We start from the raw sequence: 22135 nt of genomic DNA, 5'->3' as shown, positions 1-22135 counted from the left end.
TGGATTATATGGATGATGATTATGGGTGATAAGGTGCGTTTCCACCAGACTATGTTGGACTCAGCACTTCTGGTAAATCATAAAAATACTATAGTCAAACTATAGAGAAAACCTATTCGGCTCTGTGGTATAGTCTGGCCCGAGCAGACTAGAAGAAGACAACGGATGAGGGCCACCTAACGTTATATGTATCGATCCTGTTCTCTCCTCTTTCTTCCCTACAGTACTGCATGACGGATCGCTACTGTAGATTATGTTGATCCACCACAATATAACACATTAAAAAGCTTACATAAGTCTAACCAGCTAGTACTAACGTTAGCTTTTTTTGCTCACACCAATTTATGAGGCTGTAACTAAGTGGCGAGACTAAACAAAAAAGACAAATCAAGACTAAACAAAGACTAAAATGCTCAGACTAAAACTGACTAAACGAAAAATAAATGAAGGTGACTAAATATGATGAAAACGAAAAAAATAGCATTTGACACATGACTAAGACTAAAACACAAATGTTAAATAGCTGATGAAATTAACACTGGTTGGACATGGTAATGAAACAAAGGATAAACAAAATGATTTTGAAGCAACATTTATTGAAATACAGTAGATAATGTTGTCATATTGCTGTACAATATATAACATGTTTTCAATTGTCCAGATTGGAGGCTTATTCAGCAGCTTCTTTTCCCTGTAAAAGATAAAGATATTGAGACAATATCCAATGGAAGGTTTTGAGTCTTATCATACTTAAAATCCACTGTATGAATGTTCACAGATAACATATTCACATTTACCTTGCCAGAGTCACGGGTCTTAGCTCTCAGCTTGTTGACCTGGGACTCAGCAATGTCAGCACGCTCCTCAGCCTCCTCCAGCTCATTCTGAACCTTCCTGCACTTGGACAGGTGACCATTGGCCTGCTCCTCCTGTGGAAGTTTCATAGATCAGTATTACTTAGGAATACTAAGAGTAGAATGAAAAGCATGAAGAAAGACAAGTAGAGCATTTTGACTTAAAACAACGTACCGCTTCCTCAGCCGTCCTCTTGTAGGTCTTAACCTTGAGCTGCAGCTTGTCGACCAGATCCTGCAGCCTGGCAACATTCTTCTTGTCCTCCTCAGTCTAATGGAAGCAAGGAATTAAAATGAATCAGCTAAATGAGTTAGCAATCGTTCAATATTTTCCTTCAGTCAAAAGAAACACGAATGATGACCAAGTTGTCATGAATGTGAACATGACATACCTGGTAGGTGAGTTCCTTCACTCTCCTCTCGTATTTGCGGACACCTTTAACAGCATCTACTCCACGTCTCTGCTCAGCCTCAACCTCTCCTTCCAGCTCACGCACCTTCAGAATTGGATAAAATATTAAGATTCCACGTTTCTCTGTAATTGTACAGATGACTACATTAGTTCAACAATATATATCTTGACATGTGGCTATTATTTTATCTTACCCTGGACTCCAGTTTCTGGAGCTGCTTCTTGCCCCCCTTCATGGCCAGATTCTCAGCCTCATCCAGGCGGTGCTGCAGGTCCTTGACTGTGACCTCCAGGTTCTTCTTCATCCTCTCCAGGTGAGAGCTGGTGTCCTGCTCCTTCTTCAGCTCCTCAGCCATCATGGCAGCCTATAAGATAAATAATTTGTATTCACTAGAAATGTCATGAGAAAATGTTACATTGTTGACTGAAATTACATGAAGAAACCAAATCATCAGTGATTACCTTCTTGGCCATAAAGAAACTATCATATGAAATGTAAACCCACATCAGTTTCATGTTTCATGTTTTCGAACATGTAAATTGAGTTATGTTTTGCTTTTGTTTATTTTTTATTTATTTTTTTATTTAATTTAAACTTGAGATAAATTATTTGTTTTGATTTTATATTGTTTGTATTTATTTAGATGTTCGAAATAAAGATTTCAAATCAAATCAGTGATGGCCTTCTTGGCCATAAAGAAACTCATGAAATGTAAACCCACATCAGTGATGGCCTTCTTGGCCTTCTCCTCTGCATTCCTGGCTTCCTGAACACTGTCATCTACTTCACCCTGGACTTGGACCAGGTCAGTCTCAATCTTCTTCTTGGTGTTCAGAAGGCTGGTGTTCTAAAAGAAAAACATTATACAGATAAGAGTTTCAAGGATGGCTCACACATAACCCAAAGAAACACATGCCTAAAAACAAATGATCAGATAATGTTGTTTGTTTACCTGAGAGTGCAGCAGTCCAACACGCTCACTGGCGTCCACCAGTTCCTGCTCAGCCACTTTGCGGCCTCTTTCTGTCTGCTCCAGACCAGCTCTCAGCTCCTCGATCTCAGCCACCATGAGTCCATTTCTACGGTCAACCATGGCAGCCTGCTCCTTCAGGTCTTCCTGTGCTCTGAGAGCATCATCAAGGTGCAGTTGGGCATCCTAATGTTAAAAGACATAGGTGACTGAAATTATCACAAAAGGTCAGAATGTGGCTACAATTAAGGGTATGCCATACATGCTTTTCAGCTTCAGGCAGCCGTGGAATTTCCACCAGACTATGTTGGACTCAGCACTTCTGGTAAATCATAAAAATACTATAGTCAAACTATAGAGGAAACCTATTCGGCTCCGTGGTATAGTCTGGCCCGAGCAGCGTCGGAACCCCGCCCCCGCCCCACCACCCCCGATGGCTTTGTGAAGAAACATGGTCGTGTTTACCTTTGACGTGGCAATAATATAGGTTTCAGGCGAGCAGCCGCGAGATTTGCACATACGCCCCACAAAACACTATATCTCACAATCTAGAAAACCAGCCTGGATTATTGTGAAACGGGGTGATTTTTTGCGTGGTATTGCGCACAAATGAAGGTATGTAGAAATAAACAGTTTTGTCCCTGTTGGAGTATAAATAGTGTCTGTCAAATGATCCATACTATTGTCTCCATAGCTATAATATAGAATATACGATGGGTCCGCAAACATTGTGAAAATGGTCAATAACAAAGCGCCAGGGAGTAAAGATGGAAAAACAGTGTGGCAGTCAATGAGTTAAGAATATGACATACATATAAACCTTTCATATTTTGGATCACTGATTAATTAGCATATAGAGGACTATACTGTGACAGCGTAATACAAAGGTTCCTCATGCAGTACCTTGAGCTGTCCCTGAACATTCCTCAGTGACTTCTGGGCCTCAGCAGCCTGGCGGTTGGCATGACTCAGCTGGATCTCCATCTCATTCAGGTCTCCCTCCATCTTCTTCTTGATTCTCAGGGTATCATTCCTGCTCCTGACCTCAGAGTCCAGAGTGCCCTGCATGGAGTCAATCACCCTCTGGCTGTTCCTCTTGATCTGCTCCATCTCCTCATCCTTCTCTGCCAGCTTCCTGTCAACCTCACCCTTAATCTGGTTGAGCTCCAGCTGGACACGCAGAATCTTGGACTCTTCATGTTCCAGAGTTCCCTAAAAATATACATCCAATATATAGATCTGGTTCACTTTCGAATGTAATGGAAATATATATATATATTATTTGATTAACTGTAAAAACAAAATTTACAAACAAAATAACATTATAATGTAGAGATAGCTAAGATAATATGTACCTCAGCTTCCTCAAGGGCTGTCTGCATCTCTGACTTCTCAGTTTCTACTGTCTTCTTGGCCTTCTCCAGCTCATGGATGTTCTTTCCAGTCTCACCAATCTGTTCAGTCAGGTCTGATATCTCCTCTGTAGATACCACAAAACAGGGATTAGAAACACTACATTGCAGCTTTCCTAGCTAGTGTGTTCATCTACATCTATCATGGTATTAAGTAACAGTTCTTTTTCTTAACGGACTCACGCTGCAGGTTCTTGTTCTCGCGTTTCAGTGTCTCCAGCTGATCCAGGGCCTCCTCATAGGAGTTCTTAATCTTGAACACCTCAGTGCTGAGAGAACGAGCCTCTTTCTGAGCTCCCTCCAGCTCTGCCTGGCCCTCCTCAAACTTCTGCTTCCACTCAGCCAGGACCTGCAAAGTAATTTAGAGAAATGTAACCTAGTATTTGGAGGCAAAAATTCTCAATACATGTCCTTAGTTAAAGTCATGAATATCAATGTACCTTGTCAAAGTTCCTCTGCTTCTTGTCAAGGTTGGCCGCCAGACCATTGGCCCTCTCCACATCAATCATGAGGTCCTCCACCTCACCCTGGAGTCTCTGTTTGGTCTTCTCCAGAGAGGCACACTTGGAGTTCACAGCCTCAATCTGCTCCTCAGCCTCTTGAAGGCGCTGGGCCAGCTTTTTCCTGGCGAACAATTATTAAATGTAACAATGTTATGAAATGTAATTAACTATGTTTGTTGAGATGTACAGTAAAAATAACAACATTGACTTACTTTGCGTCCTCAAGCTCCTCTGTGCGCTGGACTGCATCAGTTTCATACTTGGCCCTCCACTGGGCCACCTCACTGTTGGCCTTGGACATGCCACGCTGCAGCTCAGCCTTGGCCTCCTGCTCCTCCTCAAACTGCTCCCTCAGAAGGTCACAGTCATGGCGGGCTGATTGAACACCATGGGCAAGGGCATTCTTAGCCTAAAAAGGTTATTGAAATAAGTACAATTTAATTAGAGACAATAATAATTCAAAGAAAAAGATCTGTCATACCTTTTTGAGAAGATTCTGCTCACCTTAACCTCCTCCTCAACCTGCCTCTTCAGCTCATCAATCTGCTGAGTGAAGGCCTGCTTGCCTCTGGTCAGCTGGGAGACAAGGGCTTCTTTCTCCTCAAGCTGACGACCAAACTCACCTGATTTTGAAATTTGATTTATTTTAGATACGTTAGAGTAAAAAAAGAAAATGCTAGAGTAAAAAAAAAAAAACTCACCATTCTCAGTTAGAAGTCTTGCTCTCTGACCGCTGATATCATTTATCTGGCGCACATTCTCGTCGCTTTTGGCCTTCAGTTCACTAAGTTGGTCCTCAAGGGTGCGACTCATCTTCTCAAGATTTCCCTGTTAATCACATTGAATGGGTTGTGTAATTTATTCAGACATGTGTTCTACACATGAATGTATATGTACTGTGTAGATTAGTATACCTTGGCCTTAGCAACAGCTTCCATGTTGCTGGAGAGGTCATCGATCTCCATCTTGTATTCACTCTTCTCCTTCTCCAGCTTCTGCTTGACACGCTGGAGGTTGTCGATCTGCTCTCCCAGCTCTGCAACACTGTCAGCCTGCTTCTTGCGGAGAGCAGATGCGGTGGCTTCATGCTGCAGGGTGGACTCCTCAAGGTCACGACGCAGCTTCTGGAACTCAGCCTCGCGCTTCTTGTTCATCTCAATCTGAGAAGCAGTGGCTCCACCAGCCTCCTCAAGCCTCTCACTGATCTCCTCCAGTTCCCTGGAGAGGTCAGCTCTCTGCTTCTCAACCTTGGCACGAGCAGCACGTTCAGCCTCAATCTCCTCCTCCAGCTCTTCAATACGGGCCTTTAAATGATTTAAAATTCATATGATGAGTGATTGCAATTCATAAGTTTGACAATAGGTTCATTGAAGGAAAATGAAGGAGCAGCCAGGTGTAGCACTCTTTAATGTCACAACACAGAGGTGTCACACATTACACTCTGCACAAAAGGGCATTTAAATTGTAACTCCTGGGCCCAAGTACATTTTTCATACAACCGCTTACGATCAAATAATATAATTTCCACAAAAACGTGGAAAATATGGACTTTTTAACTTTTGAAAATAAAATCATTTAGCTAGTGATATCTCTGTTTTCCTGGCAATACCTGAAGATCTAACTAATGCATGGAACACAATTATTCACAAACATTAGATTCCTATGCAATGGAATCATTATTTACTGTTATTACATGGCGTTTTCACATTCGCCGAAATGCTTGCTTGTGATTGGTCAATAGCGCGCGTCAGAGGTCCGATATTACCCGATAACGGACCTCTGTGGAACAATAATGACTGCTGTGCGCAGCTGTTCGCAATCAAGCCCACTGACATCAGTACAATCAGACACTGCCGGCTACCGGCGATGACAGGGCGAAGCGATGAGCGGAGCCAGAACCAGTGTTGTGAGTCGATGTAAAATTAATTAGGTTATTGTTAGTAAGTTAGCCATGTAATAAGCGGGATAATGTATAGCTATACTCGAGGCGGCTCGGTATTTTAAACTCTGTGTCGGTCAATTATTTTGCGACAATGTCCTCTATCCCTTACTTAATGTTCCAGCAAACAACTACACATGTTGCCTTGGTGGTTTTGGGCTGGGACATAGCTGCCACATCATAACAAAATGATTAGTACCAACACTGGCAATAATAAATCTTGTATCTTGGCTATAGCCTCAGATTGTGGCTCTCTCTCGCTACTGAGTGTCATTGCAAGGGTAAAGTAAATTACAATTGAAAATCAATAGTAATCAGTTGTGTTGTAAATTTCGGAATTGATTTAGGACCGAAACTATGGCACTACTTTGGTGGATTCAATGAATAAATGCCATACTCTCAGCCAATCAGAATCTAATGTTTGGCGAATGTTTGGCGAATATGTTGTACGAAAGAGGTAAAGTATAATGGTACTAACCTGCAGCTCCTTGATCTTCTTCTGAAGCTGAGCACCCAGGGACTGCTCATCCTCAATCTTGCTAAGCAGCTGGGAAGTTTCAAAGTCCTTCCTATAAGATTCATAAGAAAAAACAGTATAGTTACCTCATCTTCACACAGTATATTATGTCATGCATGAGAAAATATACAGTACAGTATATAAGTGAAACCCAATCTATATTACTTCTTGATCTTCTCGTCAGACTGCTGCTTGTCATTCTCCAGATCCATGACGGATTCTTGAGCCAGTTTCAGGTCACCTTCAAGCTTCCTCTTGGTTCTCTCAAGGTCCATGCGGAGCTTCTTCTCTTGCTCCAAAGAACCTTCAAGCTGTGAATTTAAGTTTAGAAATTGGTCAACAATAGGATTTTTAGATGCAACCAAGCAGCTAGTATACGTTTGTCTATCGGTTGAACCATCCCACAATGTTAATAAATAGTTTGCCAAGACATAATGATAGATATTGGTGTGTCAACACAACACATCACATTTCATGCCAGTTGATCAGATCGTTGCCAAACACACAAGATAAACACCGTAAATCTGATTGACACTAGACTTTGTGCTCATCCAAGCTATCCCTTTTCTACAACTTCACCAGTAGGATGACCCATGTCTGCCATATTGCATTTTCTGCCATTTAGAATCTTTCCACCACTCCTCCAAGCCTGACTATTCACCTGATTCTCACAACGCTTGCTGTGTGGCATCAAGAGCACAGCTTCTTGAAATGTGTATTCCTGAAAGTTTCTAGGTCTTTCTGTATGATGGCTACTCCTAATCGAATTTGGAAAAAGGCACTGTAAACAGGAAGTGACACCACACTTGACACACATGCTTGCTCCATGATAGTAAAGAGATGTCCAAAGGTTTGTGTGAATCAGTCACATGATGGTGATATTCACAAAAATCATATAATAGAGACATTAAATTTGCCACAAAGATTTTGATGTGGCAATTTCTCACTCTAAATATCACACCAATAACCCAGATGGTGGCGATAAAGTTCAACGTTGAAAAGCAATCAATTGTACACTGCAGAGTCCATTCGACATGGGACTTTGTACATATATCCAGCTACATGTATCATTAGTCTACAACACTGGTCTGCCAATTACATAATTGCATAAAGATAATGGATCTCGTGTTCAGGTTAAAGCATTCCCAGGCAGCAATACACTGTAAATGTAAAATTTCCTGATGACAAATTGGTCACAGCTCATCTAAAATTGCCTGTTTGTTTTCTTCAACATTTTTATAGAACTCATAACTCACATCATCCACTTGCTGCTCAAGCTTGGTCTTGGCCTTGGTCAGAGTGTTGACTTTGTCTTCCTCTGCCTGCAGGTCATCAAGAGTCTGCTGATGTGCCTCTTGGAGGGCTTTCTTCTCCTTTGTCAGCTTAGCAACGCTCTCATCCTGAGCGGCCATCTCCTCAGACAGGTTCTTCACCTGAATAAGGAATACAAATCATGTTATCATAAATGAATGATCATCTTGTTATCGTTTGATAATTTAGCCAGAGAAAATACTTATGAACCTTGTTCTCAGTGGCATGTTTCTCCTTCTCCACTTTGGCCAAGGTGAGCTCCAGGTCATCAATGTCCTTCTTGAGCTCAGAGCATTCATCCTCCAGTTTCCTCTTCTTGGCAGTCAGCTCACCATTCATTTCCTCCTCATCTTCCAGTCTCTCCGTTGTCTCTTTGAGTTTGGCCTCAAGCTGGATTTTACTCTTGATAAGTCCCTCACATCTCTCCTCAGCATCTGACAGATTATCTGATTCCTAGGGAACAATAATAATGATAATATTATTCTCTATATGACAAAAACAGAGAGACAGTTTATCATTTACATATATCAACAGTTTCTAGACAGATGAAGTCTACTTACAGATGCCGCTAGCAGCGACAGATCACTCTTCTCTTGGAGAAGAGACACCATCTTCATCTCCAGCTCCTTCTTCTTAGCCAGAGCAGTGGCCAGGTCTGTCTTCATCTTCTCATAGTTCTCCTTCATGTTAGCCAGCTCCTTCTCAGTCTCAGCAGTCTGTAGAAGAGGCTTGATCTTGTAGTAAACCTTCATCCATGGCCAGGTTTTGACATTCATGAATGAGCGGATGTTGTATTGGATGGAATAAATAGCTTCCCTGTGAAAAAAGAGTTGCTGTTCAATTCAAAATTCATTTTAGCATGTTTTTTAACATAACAATGTATTTAGAATGTGGCTGTTTTCAACATGCCTTCTCGCCATCATCTTCACAAACTCCCTCCTCATGAGGAAACCACGGCAAAGAGACTGAGTCATTTTGACCAGACTAGCCAGCTTCTCATCTCTCATCTCCTCAAGGACACCCAGCAGACCAGCTTTGAAGAACACCTGAATAAGATGAATGACATATTCTTATATGACTTTGTTGGTTTTTATTTTATGGGATAATGCCAGCATTTCTTATTTTTTTTTAAACTCAGGCATGGATTTATCATAGATGACATTATCACTGAAACAGTTATCATGTGATTAATTTCCCTACCTACTAGATACCATTCACTTCATATTAATCTCCAACAATGTCAAAATCATTTTGAATCACACATACACGTTTGTTTGAAATTGTCCGAATCAAAAGTGAAATTTTTATTCTTTTGGCAGCTTGTATTATTTTGCTTTTGTTTCATATTCATATTGCCAATTAAAAAACAAACATTGGACATAATTTTGAGTGCTAATGAATGAATTTGGTTTGCACAGATCACGCACAGTTCTGAGCTACTTTGTTTTCCAATTGATCTTTCCCAGCCTTCTTCACCCTCTTTTCTTTTTTTTTTATCCACTTTTTCTCCTTATTTTTCTATTTTTCTCCCATCCGAATTTCGTATGACCAATTCGCCCCTCCCCTGTCTTGAACGTTGCTAGACTATGCCTCCCCTCCCCTCCGGTACACGAGGAGGCAGCTGTTGCATCTTTTCACCTGAACAGCGCGGACTCTCAGTGGCGAGGAGTAACGCGTGGGAGGCTCACGCTGCCCCCGCTACTTCCTGTTTCTGCTGTACAGGCGTCACCCAACCAACCTGTAGAAGTCGCTGTCCACAACGTCCAAATCCCCACCCATCGACTTCCACCCTCTAACTCTGTCAATTGAGATAGTATGACGACTGGCCCAAGCCGCAGGCAATGCTGACATCGGGATTCGAGACCGGAGTCTCTTGCATTGGTGACGAGCGCAATCTCCGCTACGCCACCCAGCCGCTTCAGGGCGGGGCTAGGGGGTGGCTACTTGGGCTCAAGCCCAGAATGTTTTCTGAAAAGCCCCGAATCTATTAAAAAAAAATTATATTTTAATTTTTTTTTTGACAATTAATCATTGTTACATGAAAATATGTTTGCACCAGATTTAGCAGAAGCTAATTTCCATCTGTAGTCTATCCAGCTGCTAACTGTATTTGAGTGAGTTAAGTCTTGGTGTTATGGTAGACTCAGACCTAAGCTTTAAATCACAATCAACAAGTTGACAAAAACATAATTCTTCCACCTTAGAAACATAGCTAAAGTACGGCCATTTATAAATCAAAAGGACGCTGAAAACCAGATCCATGCCTTTATCTCAAGCCGACTCGACTACTGTAATGCACTCCTTACCGGCCTCCCGAAAAAATACGATGATAACTATTTTATTGCAATGCACTATTGCATTATTTTATTCTATTTTACTAACTATTTTATTGCACTGCACTATTTTAATTTGTATCAGTGATAATCAAACCGTAAACAAAGACGCATATTAACACTTTCAGCGCCAGATGGCGCTGTTTACTGTTACTGTTGAAAGGCCAGCGCATTTTAACATGGGGATAACGTGGCTGTGTTTGCAGGCCTAAAGCTATATTATATATTATAGCTATGGATCTAATAATATAGTCGATTGTCATTGAGTTTCTTCCGGTCAAAATACAAAAAACAGATAATTTTTCCATCCATACATTTCCGTTTTATACCGTTGTGAATATGAGTGTAGTTTCAGGGTGGTCTGGTGTCATTTCCAAAATGACAGACACCAAGCCACATCGTTTCAAATTGAGTGCAATAGCGGCCGCAAGGTGTTAGGCGGCGGTATTGGACTTTCGAGATCCCAGACCCATCCCCAGTGATAACACAGGCTGCCGGCATGTCTTTATGAATGGACATATCGAATAAAAGAAACAACGATGAAAACCCAACTATACTCTGTTTTTCGGGGGTCCTGGCGCTCAACGTTCGGCGAGTTAACCCTAGATCTTAGATCCTAATATGAAAAACGATGTGATTTAATGTTCTATGTCTTACCTTGACTTTGTCTATTTTACTGCTATCTATTTTATGCTTTATGTCTGCACTTTATGCATTGCTCTTGATCTGCCAATGTTGTGCTCATTTTATGCCTGTCTTTTTGTACTGCTGTGAAGCACTTTGAGCTGCAATTCTTGTATGAAAGGTGCTATACAAACACAGTGTATTATTATTATTATTATTATTATTATTATTATTATTATTATTATTATTATTATTATTATTATTATTATTATTATTATTATTATTATTATTATTATTATTATTATTATTATTATTATTATTATTATTATTATTATTATTATTATTATTATTATTATTATTATTATTATTATTATAAATTATTATAGTTTGCTTCATTAATTAAAGGGTGTGAATTTAAGTGTTCTCTAGTGCCTTTTGTCCGTTGTTAAGAATTCTATCAACTTCTATTCTTCTAGCCATTCCCGACATTCTGTCTGTGTGGGAAGTTGCAGAATCATATAACATGCGCAAATGCTGACTGATCTGATTGTGGAAGTGAAGGATAAGATAAGATAAGATATTCCTTTATTGGCCCCCTTGGGGAAATTCAGGAGTACACCACTTTATTCTTTTAAATACGTTTTGGCCCAGTTTTGGTCCGCTGGGTGGCCCGCGGACCCAGGGCCGGATTAACGACCGGGCCGTTTGGGCCGCGGCCCGTGGTCCTCTAGTGACGAGGGGCCTCCACATTTTTGTTTTTTGTTTTTACATTTTTTTTTATTATTATTATTATTTTGAAGATCGATGTGACACTGAAATGAAAAAATATTTCATCAACTAAAATATTTAGTCAACAAAAATATTTCATCAACTAAAATATACAGTACATCACACCCCGTGCCTCTCCCTGCCGTCTGCAAGTGACTAATCTTGAGTTTCCGACCCCCCAGTAAGCTAACCATGGATAAATCCAAAAAAAGGAAAGTCTGAGGAAAATAGAGGGTTTAATTCAGCGTGGACAGATTAATTTGCTTTCACGACTAACAATGCAGGCTTACCTGTAGCCTATGCCTGATATGTGGTGAGAAATTTGTGAACAACGATTACTGTCATTTTGATTACTGTAGTTTGCCTGGTATGTAGCCTTGGTTAGTGGCTGCCCCACCAATGTTTTTTAATTTTTTTTGATCAACTTTTTCTCCCATTTTCAATGTGGACTAAGTCATACATAGCACGAGTCCCCTCCGATACTCGAGGTAACAGCAGTCGCATCTTTTTCACCTGCGCGGCACGATCTTTCAGCGTCAGGGGTCTGCGCTTTGGAGGGGCGCCGCACCCATCGCTTCCTGATTCTACTGCGCAAGCGCACCAACCGACCTGTAGGAGTCGCTGTCCACAACGCCCGATCCCTACCCATCAGTTTCCCACCCCCTAATACTGCCAATGTGTATTAGTACGGACGACCAGCTAAACTTAAAGCAATGTGGAGCGCTGGGCCCGAACAGGCGAACCCAGCGTCTCCAGTATTCGTGGTGAGTGCCTTGCCCACTGCACCACGTAGCCGCCCTCCCCACCAATGTTTTATAAAAACGCCACTGTGCGTGCGTGCACGTGTGTGTGTGTGTGTGTGGGGGCCTCCACAAGAGTCTGGCCCAGAGGCCTCTGAATTCTTAATCTGGCCTTGCGCGGACCCATCTGGGCCTCTCTCGCGGGCCATTTGGTCCTCTCTGGCAGACCAAAACTGGGTATCGCGCGCGGTCCAACTGGATAGGCGATGTCTTGTATTCGACAGGCTTTTGTCCCAATCGGCGCACCAACTAGGCGGCGCGCATGGACCAACTGGGTCGCGCAGGATAACTGGATAGGTGGTGTCTTGTATTCGACAGACTTGTTTCCCAATCGGCACCTCATACATTGTCGTGGGGTTCAGGAGGTAGAGCAGTCTTTTGGAGGTTCCCGGTTCAATTCCCACTCCTCCCAGGCCAGGGTGTCGAAGTGTCCTTGAGCTATAGACGCTTAACCCTATAATTGCTCCCGATGAGCAGGTTGCCTCCGCCATCAGTGTGTGAATGTGTGAGTGAATGGGTAAAATGTGAGGAACAAATTGTAAAGTGCTTTTGATAAAAGCGCTATATAAATACAGCCATTTTGCCATTTTGTCAATCACAACTGTTTCTTTCCTATGACAATTTTTTTGGTGATTACTTATACACACACTACTGTGATATGAATGATGCATGCACGGTTTGTTTAGTATCACAACATTATGTGGCTATTTTGACCTCACAGTGGAAATAATAGCATTGTGATTTTAGATGATGAAAGAGTGTACAGTATATTTGGAAATAAATGGAAAACTGTCCAATCAGCTTATTAAATGTTCAGTTTTCAGGTATATGTTTCAGATTGCTTTCACGCATCAAACAAACCACTCCAGGGTTTCCTTGGAAGCAGACTGAGACCCACCTCAAACAGGTGGACCAGAATGTGGTTGTTTGCACCCAAGTTCGATTCCAGTGTTCACACCAACCCAAATGAATCAAGGGGGTAAATTCTCCAGTATAATTGCAGTCCATTTACTAGGGCAGTACCGGACTCAGAAATGTCTTAGTCTAAATGGTTTCAGCAGGTAAATACAACGACTTGTTTGGTATGTTAAGAAAATTTATTATATGTAATTATCTGGTTATTAGGTTATACTGGACACCCTCCATACAGTCAGTATTGAGACTTCTCTCAGGCCATCATATTCAATTAAGTCAATCAACATTTAGTATTTTCTTTACCTTGGTGTGCCCAAACTTGTAATCTTCGTGTTCCACATCAATTGAACCAAGCAGCTTCTCAGAGGCCTTCTTGTTGTCCATGAACTGACCTTCAGGGCAGGCACTGGCATTCAGTATTTTGTACCTTTTGTGAAAGAGTTCATGGTCATGTTCAGCACTTAGGTAGTTGTAAGTTTCAAAATGTGTTGAGAGTTAATGGATACCTCTGCTTGAAGTCAGCATAGATAATTCTGCTAGGGAATCCCTTTCTGCAGATTCTGATACCCTCCAGTACACCATTACACCTCAGCTGGTGGATAACCAGGAAGTTCTGCATCAGACCTACAGAGAAGATTTTTTCACGATTATTACGACAATGTAATGACTCATTACCACTCCACTACACTAAATCACTAAAGCACATCATAATAAGACATCATGTTAACTGTTAGTGTACCTGGAGTCTTTGACTCATTGGGAATCAGGCAACGCACAAAGTGAGGATGGGTGGCCCTCAAGTTGGTCATCAGCTTGCCCAAGTTCTCCTGTAGATACATATCAAAACCAAATATTATTCATGAAAAGCAATTATTTGTATTTAATTCCAAAAAGTCAACAAGTGTTGTTGTTAGATCTTACCCTGAACTGGGAGGACACGGTCTGCATGGAGCCACCCTTCTTCTTGCCTCCCTTCTTTGCACCACCAGTCTCTAATAATTTGATAATACATCATCAGTTTATAGATTCAACATTATTATCTAAATGGAATTATGCTGGACATTTTTGTTGGACAATGTAATTTAATTGATAGCATTGAAAATACAATTAGTATGACACAGAGGATACTTAGAAGTTGAGATAATTGTCTCTTAATCACACTTAAAAGTATATTTCTCATAATGACGTACCTTCAACTGCAGCAGGATACAGTACAGGCAGCAGTTTAACGGTAGACTTCTGGTAAAGCTGCATCACCGAATCGTTCAGTGGATCCTTGTTCTTTTCCAGCCATCCAGTGACGTTGTAATCCACAGTTCCAGCATAGTGGACCATGGAGAAGTGGGCCTCAGGCTTTCCCTTTTTTGGTTTTGGTTTCTCAAATGCTATGTTCTTGCCAAGATGTTGGTCAAACAGCTTGTTCTTGAAGCTAGAGTCAGAAGCCTTGGGGAACATGCACTCCTCTTCAAGGATGGAGAAGATGCCCATGGGCTTTATAAAAGTGGAAAAAAGATATACAGATCATTTAGACACACCTTGTGGCATTCTAAGGAATATTTCAATAAGTCACAACGTTATGGTGTACCTTCTCAATGAGCTCAATGCAGGCAGCCAAGTCCATGCCGAAGTCAATGAACTCCCAGATAATACCCTCCTTCTTGTACTCCTCTTGCTCCAGGACAAACATGGTGTGGTTGAAGAACTGTTGCAGTTTCTCATTGGTGAAGTTGATGCAAAGCTGCTCCATGCTGTTGTACTGTCAGTTGGGGGAAATATATATTAGCCTAATCTCCTACATTACTTGAGGAAATGTCGTTCCATGAAATTAGGCAGTCTATAGATTGCTATAATTGCATATCTTACATCAAATATCTCAAACCCAGCAATGTCCAGCACACCAATGTAAGACGATCTTGGCATCTTGGTGTCCAGCTGCTGGTTGATACGGATGACCATCCACAAGAACATCCTCTCATAGATGGACTTGGCCAGGGCCATAACAGAGTTATAGACCTGAAAAATTTTATTTGATTGAATTAAAATGCATGTATCTACATACATTAGCACTCCAATGCTGTCAGTCTGCCACTTGCACACACTCTCCAAAATGTTACTTTGGAAATAGTGTATACAGGAAAATGTGAAGCAACATAATTGCTGTGACCTGTGTGTGAAATACATAGAAGGGGAAGGATGTAATGTATCTTGCTCACCTGAGGCACAGTCTGTCCCTTGGTGACATACTCGTTTCCGACCTTCACTTTGGGGTAGCACAGACCCTTCAGCATGTCAGCAGAGTTCAGGCCCAAAAGGTAGGCGATTTTGTCAGCCTCTGAAAATGTGTATAAAACGCATTCGGAAGAAATATCCAGGAATATTGGATTCATGATTCATGCCATAGTGTCACACTAGCATAGCAAAGAGACAGCATAATGCCATAGAGTTACACTAGCATAGCAAAGAGACAGCATAATGCCATAGACTAGTCACACTAGCATAGCAAATAGACAGCATAATGCCATAGAGTCACACTAGCATAGCAAAGAGACAAAATAATGTCATAGAGTTACACTAACATAGCAAAGAGACAGCATAATGCCATAGAGTTTCACTAGCATAGTAAAGAGACAGTGTACTGCCATAGAGGTACACTAGCATATAGCAAATAGATAGCATCAGGGACGTGCACAGGACTTTAGAGGGGCAGGTGCTCAACGGCTGAAAAAGGCAGTATACCTGTGTGTGTTCTAACCAAGCGCGCGACCAAGCCTATTTTTTGGGTGTCCTTTTTGGGCAGGGGTCCCCTTTTTATGCTTTTTGGGGGGTTTTGGTGATCAAATATTGAATATTGAACTATAATAATCAGTGCAGGAGCTCACTTATCCTTGAAAGACACCTTTATCACTGACTTAAAAGACCCATACATCTCCATAAATGTTCAGGGGGGAGGGAATAAGTGCTTACCCTACAAACCCCAAGAAGTGCTGTATATTCTTTATTGTTTAATATAAATGCATTTTTTATTCCAATCCCGATTTGTATTTGAGATTCCCAAATCCCATCGGACTTCACTTCTTCGTGTCCCTCAGTGAGTATAATACCAGCATTCAACTGTATGCGCCACAGCGGTTTCTATCATCATCATCATCATCATCATCATCACCACCCACGCTACAGTATGCATACAATATATAGGTCCACGGAGAGGCACGCTGAGGAGGCCGTGCAAACTGCAATGGAATACAGGGCATCTCTCTCTCTTTACCTAATATTTTGATTCTATCCTGACATTTTTCAGTTGGAAGGGCAGTCTATATGCGCAACGGTGAAAAGAAATGAAAAAATAAAAAATAAAAAATGTAAGGGCACTTTTTTATGAGGCTCAAAAGGGCAGGTGCTCGAGCACCCATTGGCCTCTATGTGTGCACGTGCCTGGATAGCATAATACCTAGGGTTCAGCATAGCAAAGAGACAGCATGATGCCATAGAGTCACACTAGCATAGCAAAGATGGAATATAATACTTGAACAAAAACAGAGCCCAAGGCAAATGTGCCTGTGTGAAAGTCAGGATTGTATCACTGAAAATGTTTTCTTGCAAAAATTCTGCATGATACTTGCTCAAACGATCATGTTATTTTAGAATAAAAAAAAAGAATTACCACAATGGATTGTGAATGTACATTTTTGAGGCGTAAGAAGCATCCTCCAATAATTGCCCAATCTGAACCCAACCCATTCATCATGACCAGGCTGAACACTTTCCCTCGACTTAACAGACTGTGATTTTGTATCTTGTGTCTTGTAGTAATTGTATGTATTCCATTGGAGTTACGGCTAATTATAAAACATTTGTAGATTTTTCCTTCTTTTGATTAAACTATAGTTTTTCCTCTTGGGGGAGAAAAATGTAGGAGCACAATGTTTGCTTCTTGCGTGGATGTAGCCAAGGGAACATATTTACAATATAAAGTCAATATAACCTGATAGAAAGCATGGTTTGTGTTTCAGTCAAACGTTTACTGTAAACATATACTGTGAGTTCAAAAAGTAGATTTATCATGGTTTTTGAAGGTCTAAACTATAAAAGTAAAGCCCAATAGGGAGGTGTAGTCTGACGTCACTGGTTGTTCCACCCGTATAGGGATTTTTCATTGGGAAAATGGATTATCGGCTATTGTAACAATTGTGCCGCATGGAAATTGACAAGCTTCCATTTTTGCACAAAATGAGTTCCCTTCTACCACTAACATTATTGTTTAAGCATTTTTGGTTGAAATAAAGGTAGTTATAAGGTTTTTAATTTGTCGTAAAAAAAGAACTACATTTACCAGTAGGCAGCCTGTTGTTCACTAGGCAGCCTGTTCAGTGCTGTCGCCTAATCCACGTCACGGCCAGCTGATACCAAGCTAGCTAGCTAGCTAACGTTAACGTTACCTCGCTAAACGTACTAGACGTTAGCAATGTCTACTGTCGTTAACCATTTAAAATCGGGGCATGTAGAGGCATTTCGGGACAAAGTAAAATGTGCAGGTCCTCTTCTCAGACCTGTGCACCGACTGCACACATCATGCCGGCTAGCAAGCTAGCTAGCTACACGTCACGGCCTACTGATACCACGATAGCTAACTAGCGTGAACGTTACAAGCTCAAAAACCTTATAACTAGGCCTACTACTGTCATGTCTATAAGTTCCCTGGCAGAATACTTTGTTTGTGAGGACAAAAGTATACAAAGAGGAGATAACCATTTTAAATTGGGGCATGTAGAGCCCGCCGTAAAAACAATAACGTTATAGACTATACACAATATGTACAACGAAACAATGATTTACATTAGTATTTACAGTGATTTAATATGCAGTGAATACAAATAATGATAACGTGGTTGTTGCTTTTAGAAATGGTGGTTGGCTTCATCTGATAAATGGTTATGATCACCAGAGAGATACTAGCCACAGATTCAGGGTCAGTTATTTTCCCATTGTACGAATTGTTAAGCTTATGGAATGTAAGGGAAATCTGATCCTAGGTCTGCGACTAAAGCCAGGCGTCTATCTGTGGTGACGTCAGTCAGCAGCGCCAAATAGCAGTGTAGTTTCCCAGCGAACGAAAACATAAACGTTGTTATTTTGCTACCTTTACGATTAATTTGCGAATATGTTCATGTTGAGCTATAGATTGTGGATGAATACGCACAGAAAGGTACACCATGCCAATGTCCATGCTTTATTTGTTTTAAATGAACCGTTTTAGAAATGGGCAATGGGGAAATACATTAACAGGAAAAAACGAAAATGACGTAACCACTACACCTCCCTATTAGACTGAGACTGAATTAAGTCCACAGAGAAGCTGCAGTGGAGGGATATGTTTCTCAACACTAAATCTATCAGTGAGATTTTGCGATGCATGATTATAAATGATGGAAAGCAACATAAGGGCTGGTTTGAAAAATAGTGAACCTATGTTTTAATACTCACCCTCTGTGCCATCAGGCTCAGCCTGCTCCTCACGCTGCTTCTGCTTGAACTTCATGTTGCCATGGTGAAGCACAGCACCAGTCAGCTTCCAGATATAATTCTTCTCTTCACCAGTGAAGCCCAGAACGTCAATAGCATCCTGTATGAAAAGAAGTTGAAATAAGTAAAAGAAAGAATATATAAGAATGTCAGCCACATGCAGACAAGTGACCAAGAGCTTTATTGTGGACTAGTGGGTTAAAGGCACACTTGTAGAGCAAGGAAAGCTGGATATGTCAGCTACATTTCTCTGTAATTAGAATTTTGGTGTTGAATTGAAGGCCTTCTAAATTTGAGCTCCATAGTGCTTCCTTCAGGCCAACTAGGTTTTTTAATTAAAATGTTTTGGATAAGTGGATAAGCGATCATTGCTGTTTTGCTTTAATGCAATGTATTGACTTGCTTTTCATCTTGAAAATTCATGCTAACTACTGTATACTTCCCAGATGGTTCTTCTGTGTAACAAACCATCTGACGGGTCAGGTTAATTCTAAGTCATTTACCATCTTATGGCAATTTGAGAAAGTGCATATGTAGCCTAATGTAATTATTCTTAAATTAACATTTAAACATACAAAATAATATAATAAGTTGGAACATCTGTAGGTAGATTACTACACATCACTCACATCAGTGGCATCCAACTCCGCTTTGTCATCAATGCTGGCCACAGTGATATGACCCTGACTGCACATGGGGAAGTCATAGGGGTTGCTGGTGATGAGAGTCATTTCTGGTGTGGAAACACATCAAATAAGTTAGACTGGATCTGGTTCCGTCAAATGATTATGGACCATTGTTGTTGACAATTAAGATGAGTTATATCAGTTATCGGTTAATCAGTTATTCAGCTCACCAATCAGCTCAGGCTTGTGGTTGGTCATCATCTGGTAGAAGATGTGGTAGCCTCTCTCATCTGGAAGCTGGAAGCTCACTCTGGACTTCTCCAGCAGATCTATGAGGTTTGGTCATAATAAATATCTAGCCTACTAATAATGTCACTTGTTTAATTTTGTATGTGAATGTTATACTTACATGTTTCAATATCAGCACTGGACAGTTTGCCAGTTGGGAGGAAGTGGATTCTGATGAATTTACCCTTTTCAGAAGACCACAACAGTGTTATTATTGTGTAACCAAGTAATGCCCAAGTGATATTTGATAGAAAAGAAAATATTCAACTTACAAAGCGAGAGGAGTTGTCATTCCTGACGGTCTTTGCGTTACCATAACTCTCCAGCAAGGGATTGGCTGCAATGATCTGATCCTCCAGTGACCCCTATAATTACATTTTCACATTTTAACAATCATATCAGTAAATGTCCACTCTTTGTTCAAATGTCTGTGGTTTCCATTTTCAGTATATTCTCTCAGTATTTTACCTGAATCTTTGATTCTTTCTTCTTCTCTCCACCAGGACCCACTGCGATTGTGGCAAAGTACTGGATGACACGCTTGGTGTTCACAGTCTTTCCGGCACCAGATTCTCCACTGTGTATAGATAATTGAATTAAGAGAAACTCGCAAACTAATTTCAATCATTTTGATTATATTGATATTTTTGATGAACAATAGATGAGAAACCTACGTGATAAGAACAGACTGGTTCTCCCTATCTGTGAAAGGTAAAGAAAATACATATTTATTATCTGTTTAACCAAACCAAAAATAATAATTCATAGGATTTTCATGACCAGGACATACCAGTAAGCATGAACTGAAAGGCGTTGTCAGAGACAGAGAAGATGTGGGGTGGGGCCTCCATACGCTTCTTGCCTCTGTAGGCATTTACAACATCCGCATCGTACACTGGGAGCCACTTGTAGGGGTTCACAGTGGCACAGAACAGCCCAGAGTAGGTCTGAAGGGGAATAGACATTCAGGAACATTTACAGTACCGTAAGTTATCTTAAGGGTCATTCATTAATATTGCACCTTTTACTCATATTTGAGAATATCTTACGTAGATCATCCATGCGGCATAACGCTCTTTGAGGTTATACAACACAGAGGCTTCATTGAGATGGGTCATCATGGCCATGTCCTCAATTTTGTCATACTTGGGAGGGTTCATAGGGTGAACATCATCTTCCTTAACGGTTTTCTCCTGAAATACAGAAACACAATGTCAGTTTACCAACTCATCTGCAAGTTGTATTGCTTTGAATTCTGTATGAAACACACAGCCTACTTTACCTCCTGAGTGTCATGCACTTTGACAGTGACTTTGGCACCGTCTTTCTTCAGGATGGTACATTTGAGGTACAGCTCCTCCTTATCAGCCACGTAAGCAGCGGCCTTAGCATCAAATGGTGCGGTCTGAGCACCAAGCCTCTCTGCCTCTGGCTTACGAAGATAAATGGCGGCCTTGCCATAAATGGCCATCTCCGCATCTGTACTCATGGTGGCGGCTTCCTGTCAACAGACAAAAACATAATTAGTACATTAAGATTAAAACTAACAAACATGCTGCTTTTATATTTGACTGACAAAAAGATACCATGTTTTCTCCTATAATATGTGTATATATATTTAGACCTCATAGACCACTCATTCATGAATACATTGAAGTATACCTATTAATGTCACCATTCTTTGCATCTTTGATATTTTGTGTCCTTGTTCATTTTTGTTTGAACCGACTAAAAGGTTGCAGTACATTGGATGTCTATCATGACGCCAGTTTTTTGGCACAAGAGATAACTATATTGCATGCAGTGTATTAGTATATCAGCCACATCTCCCATATAACAAAAATAAATGTTAGTCTTGTTTTCTATTGTAGCATATTACTGAAAGACAATTTTTGACACTAGGACCAACTTATGGATGTAGAAACAAAACTAAATTCACTCTGAACCACCACTGGGGTACAGATTGCAGAAGACTATTGGAGAAATAATGGCAGGTTGTAGGATGTTCTGTTCTTACCTTGTTGCTACCCGATCACAGAAGAACTTTTCACAATGTAGAACCCTGCTTGAGAGAATAATCATGTATTAATGTTATTCCGTTATTACTTGAGTTATATGTTTTTTCCCCCAGTATATTAATTAAAATTTGATCAAGTTCTTCAAGTTCTTTAATAGTTGTCATACAGAAGTACAGAATACTTTCATACAAAATGCTTCTTACTGTTACGCTCCAGAGACTGTGCTAGACAAGATAGTATCAAATAACATAATAACATAATATAGCATGAATTTAGAAGAAGAAAATGAGGTCACAGTTGTTCGGTATAGACATATGTACAATG

General features: G+C 40.7%; 1 protein-coding gene across 1 annotated transcript; it reads right to left on the bottom strand.

Annotated features, from left to right (window-relative positions):
• Nucleotides 1–670: 670 nt before the first annotated feature.
• Nucleotides 671–21856, bottom strand: LOC311246658 (myosin heavy chain, fast skeletal muscle-like; the record flags this gene model as incomplete). The annotated part of the gene is made up of 40 exons (XM_084336826.1): nt 21811–21856; nt 21076–21294; nt 20843–20986; nt 20584–20740; nt 20468–20495; nt 20262–20370; nt 20066–20158; nt 19915–19978; nt 19736–19834; nt 19509–19612; nt 18841–18979; nt 15573–15691; nt 15223–15372; nt 14945–15115; nt 14550–14850; nt 14281–14351; nt 14099–14186; nt 13866–13983; nt 13663–13786; nt 8829–8965; nt 8480–8735; nt 8130–8372; nt 7865–8041; nt 6774–6919; nt 6570–6660; nt 5067–5456; nt 4854–4980; nt 4657–4775; nt 4365–4561; nt 4090–4273; nt 3833–3998; nt 3593–3717; nt 3141–3449; nt 2220–2423; nt 1989–2114; nt 1461–1631; nt 1247–1351; nt 1030–1125; nt 798–929; nt 671–691 (listed from the first exon to the last, which is right to left on the bottom strand). Exons 2-40 carry the CDS (start codon nt 21280–21282, stop codon nt 671–673), a joined length of 5808 nt encoding a protein of 1935 aa, XP_084192952.1. The 5' UTR covers nt 21283–21294; nt 21811–21856.
• Nucleotides 21857–22135: the final 279 nt, after the last annotated feature.

Source organism: Notolepis coatsorum (assembly GCF_963971535.1).
Source record: "Notolepis coatsorum genome assembly, chromosome: 2".
In the NCBI taxonomy this organism is placed as follows: Eukaryota; Metazoa; Chordata; class Actinopteri; order Aulopiformes; family Paralepididae; genus Notolepis; species Notolepis coatsorum.
Note: the sequence above shows the minus strand (reverse complement) of the source record. Positions and strands in the feature narration are given on the sequence as shown.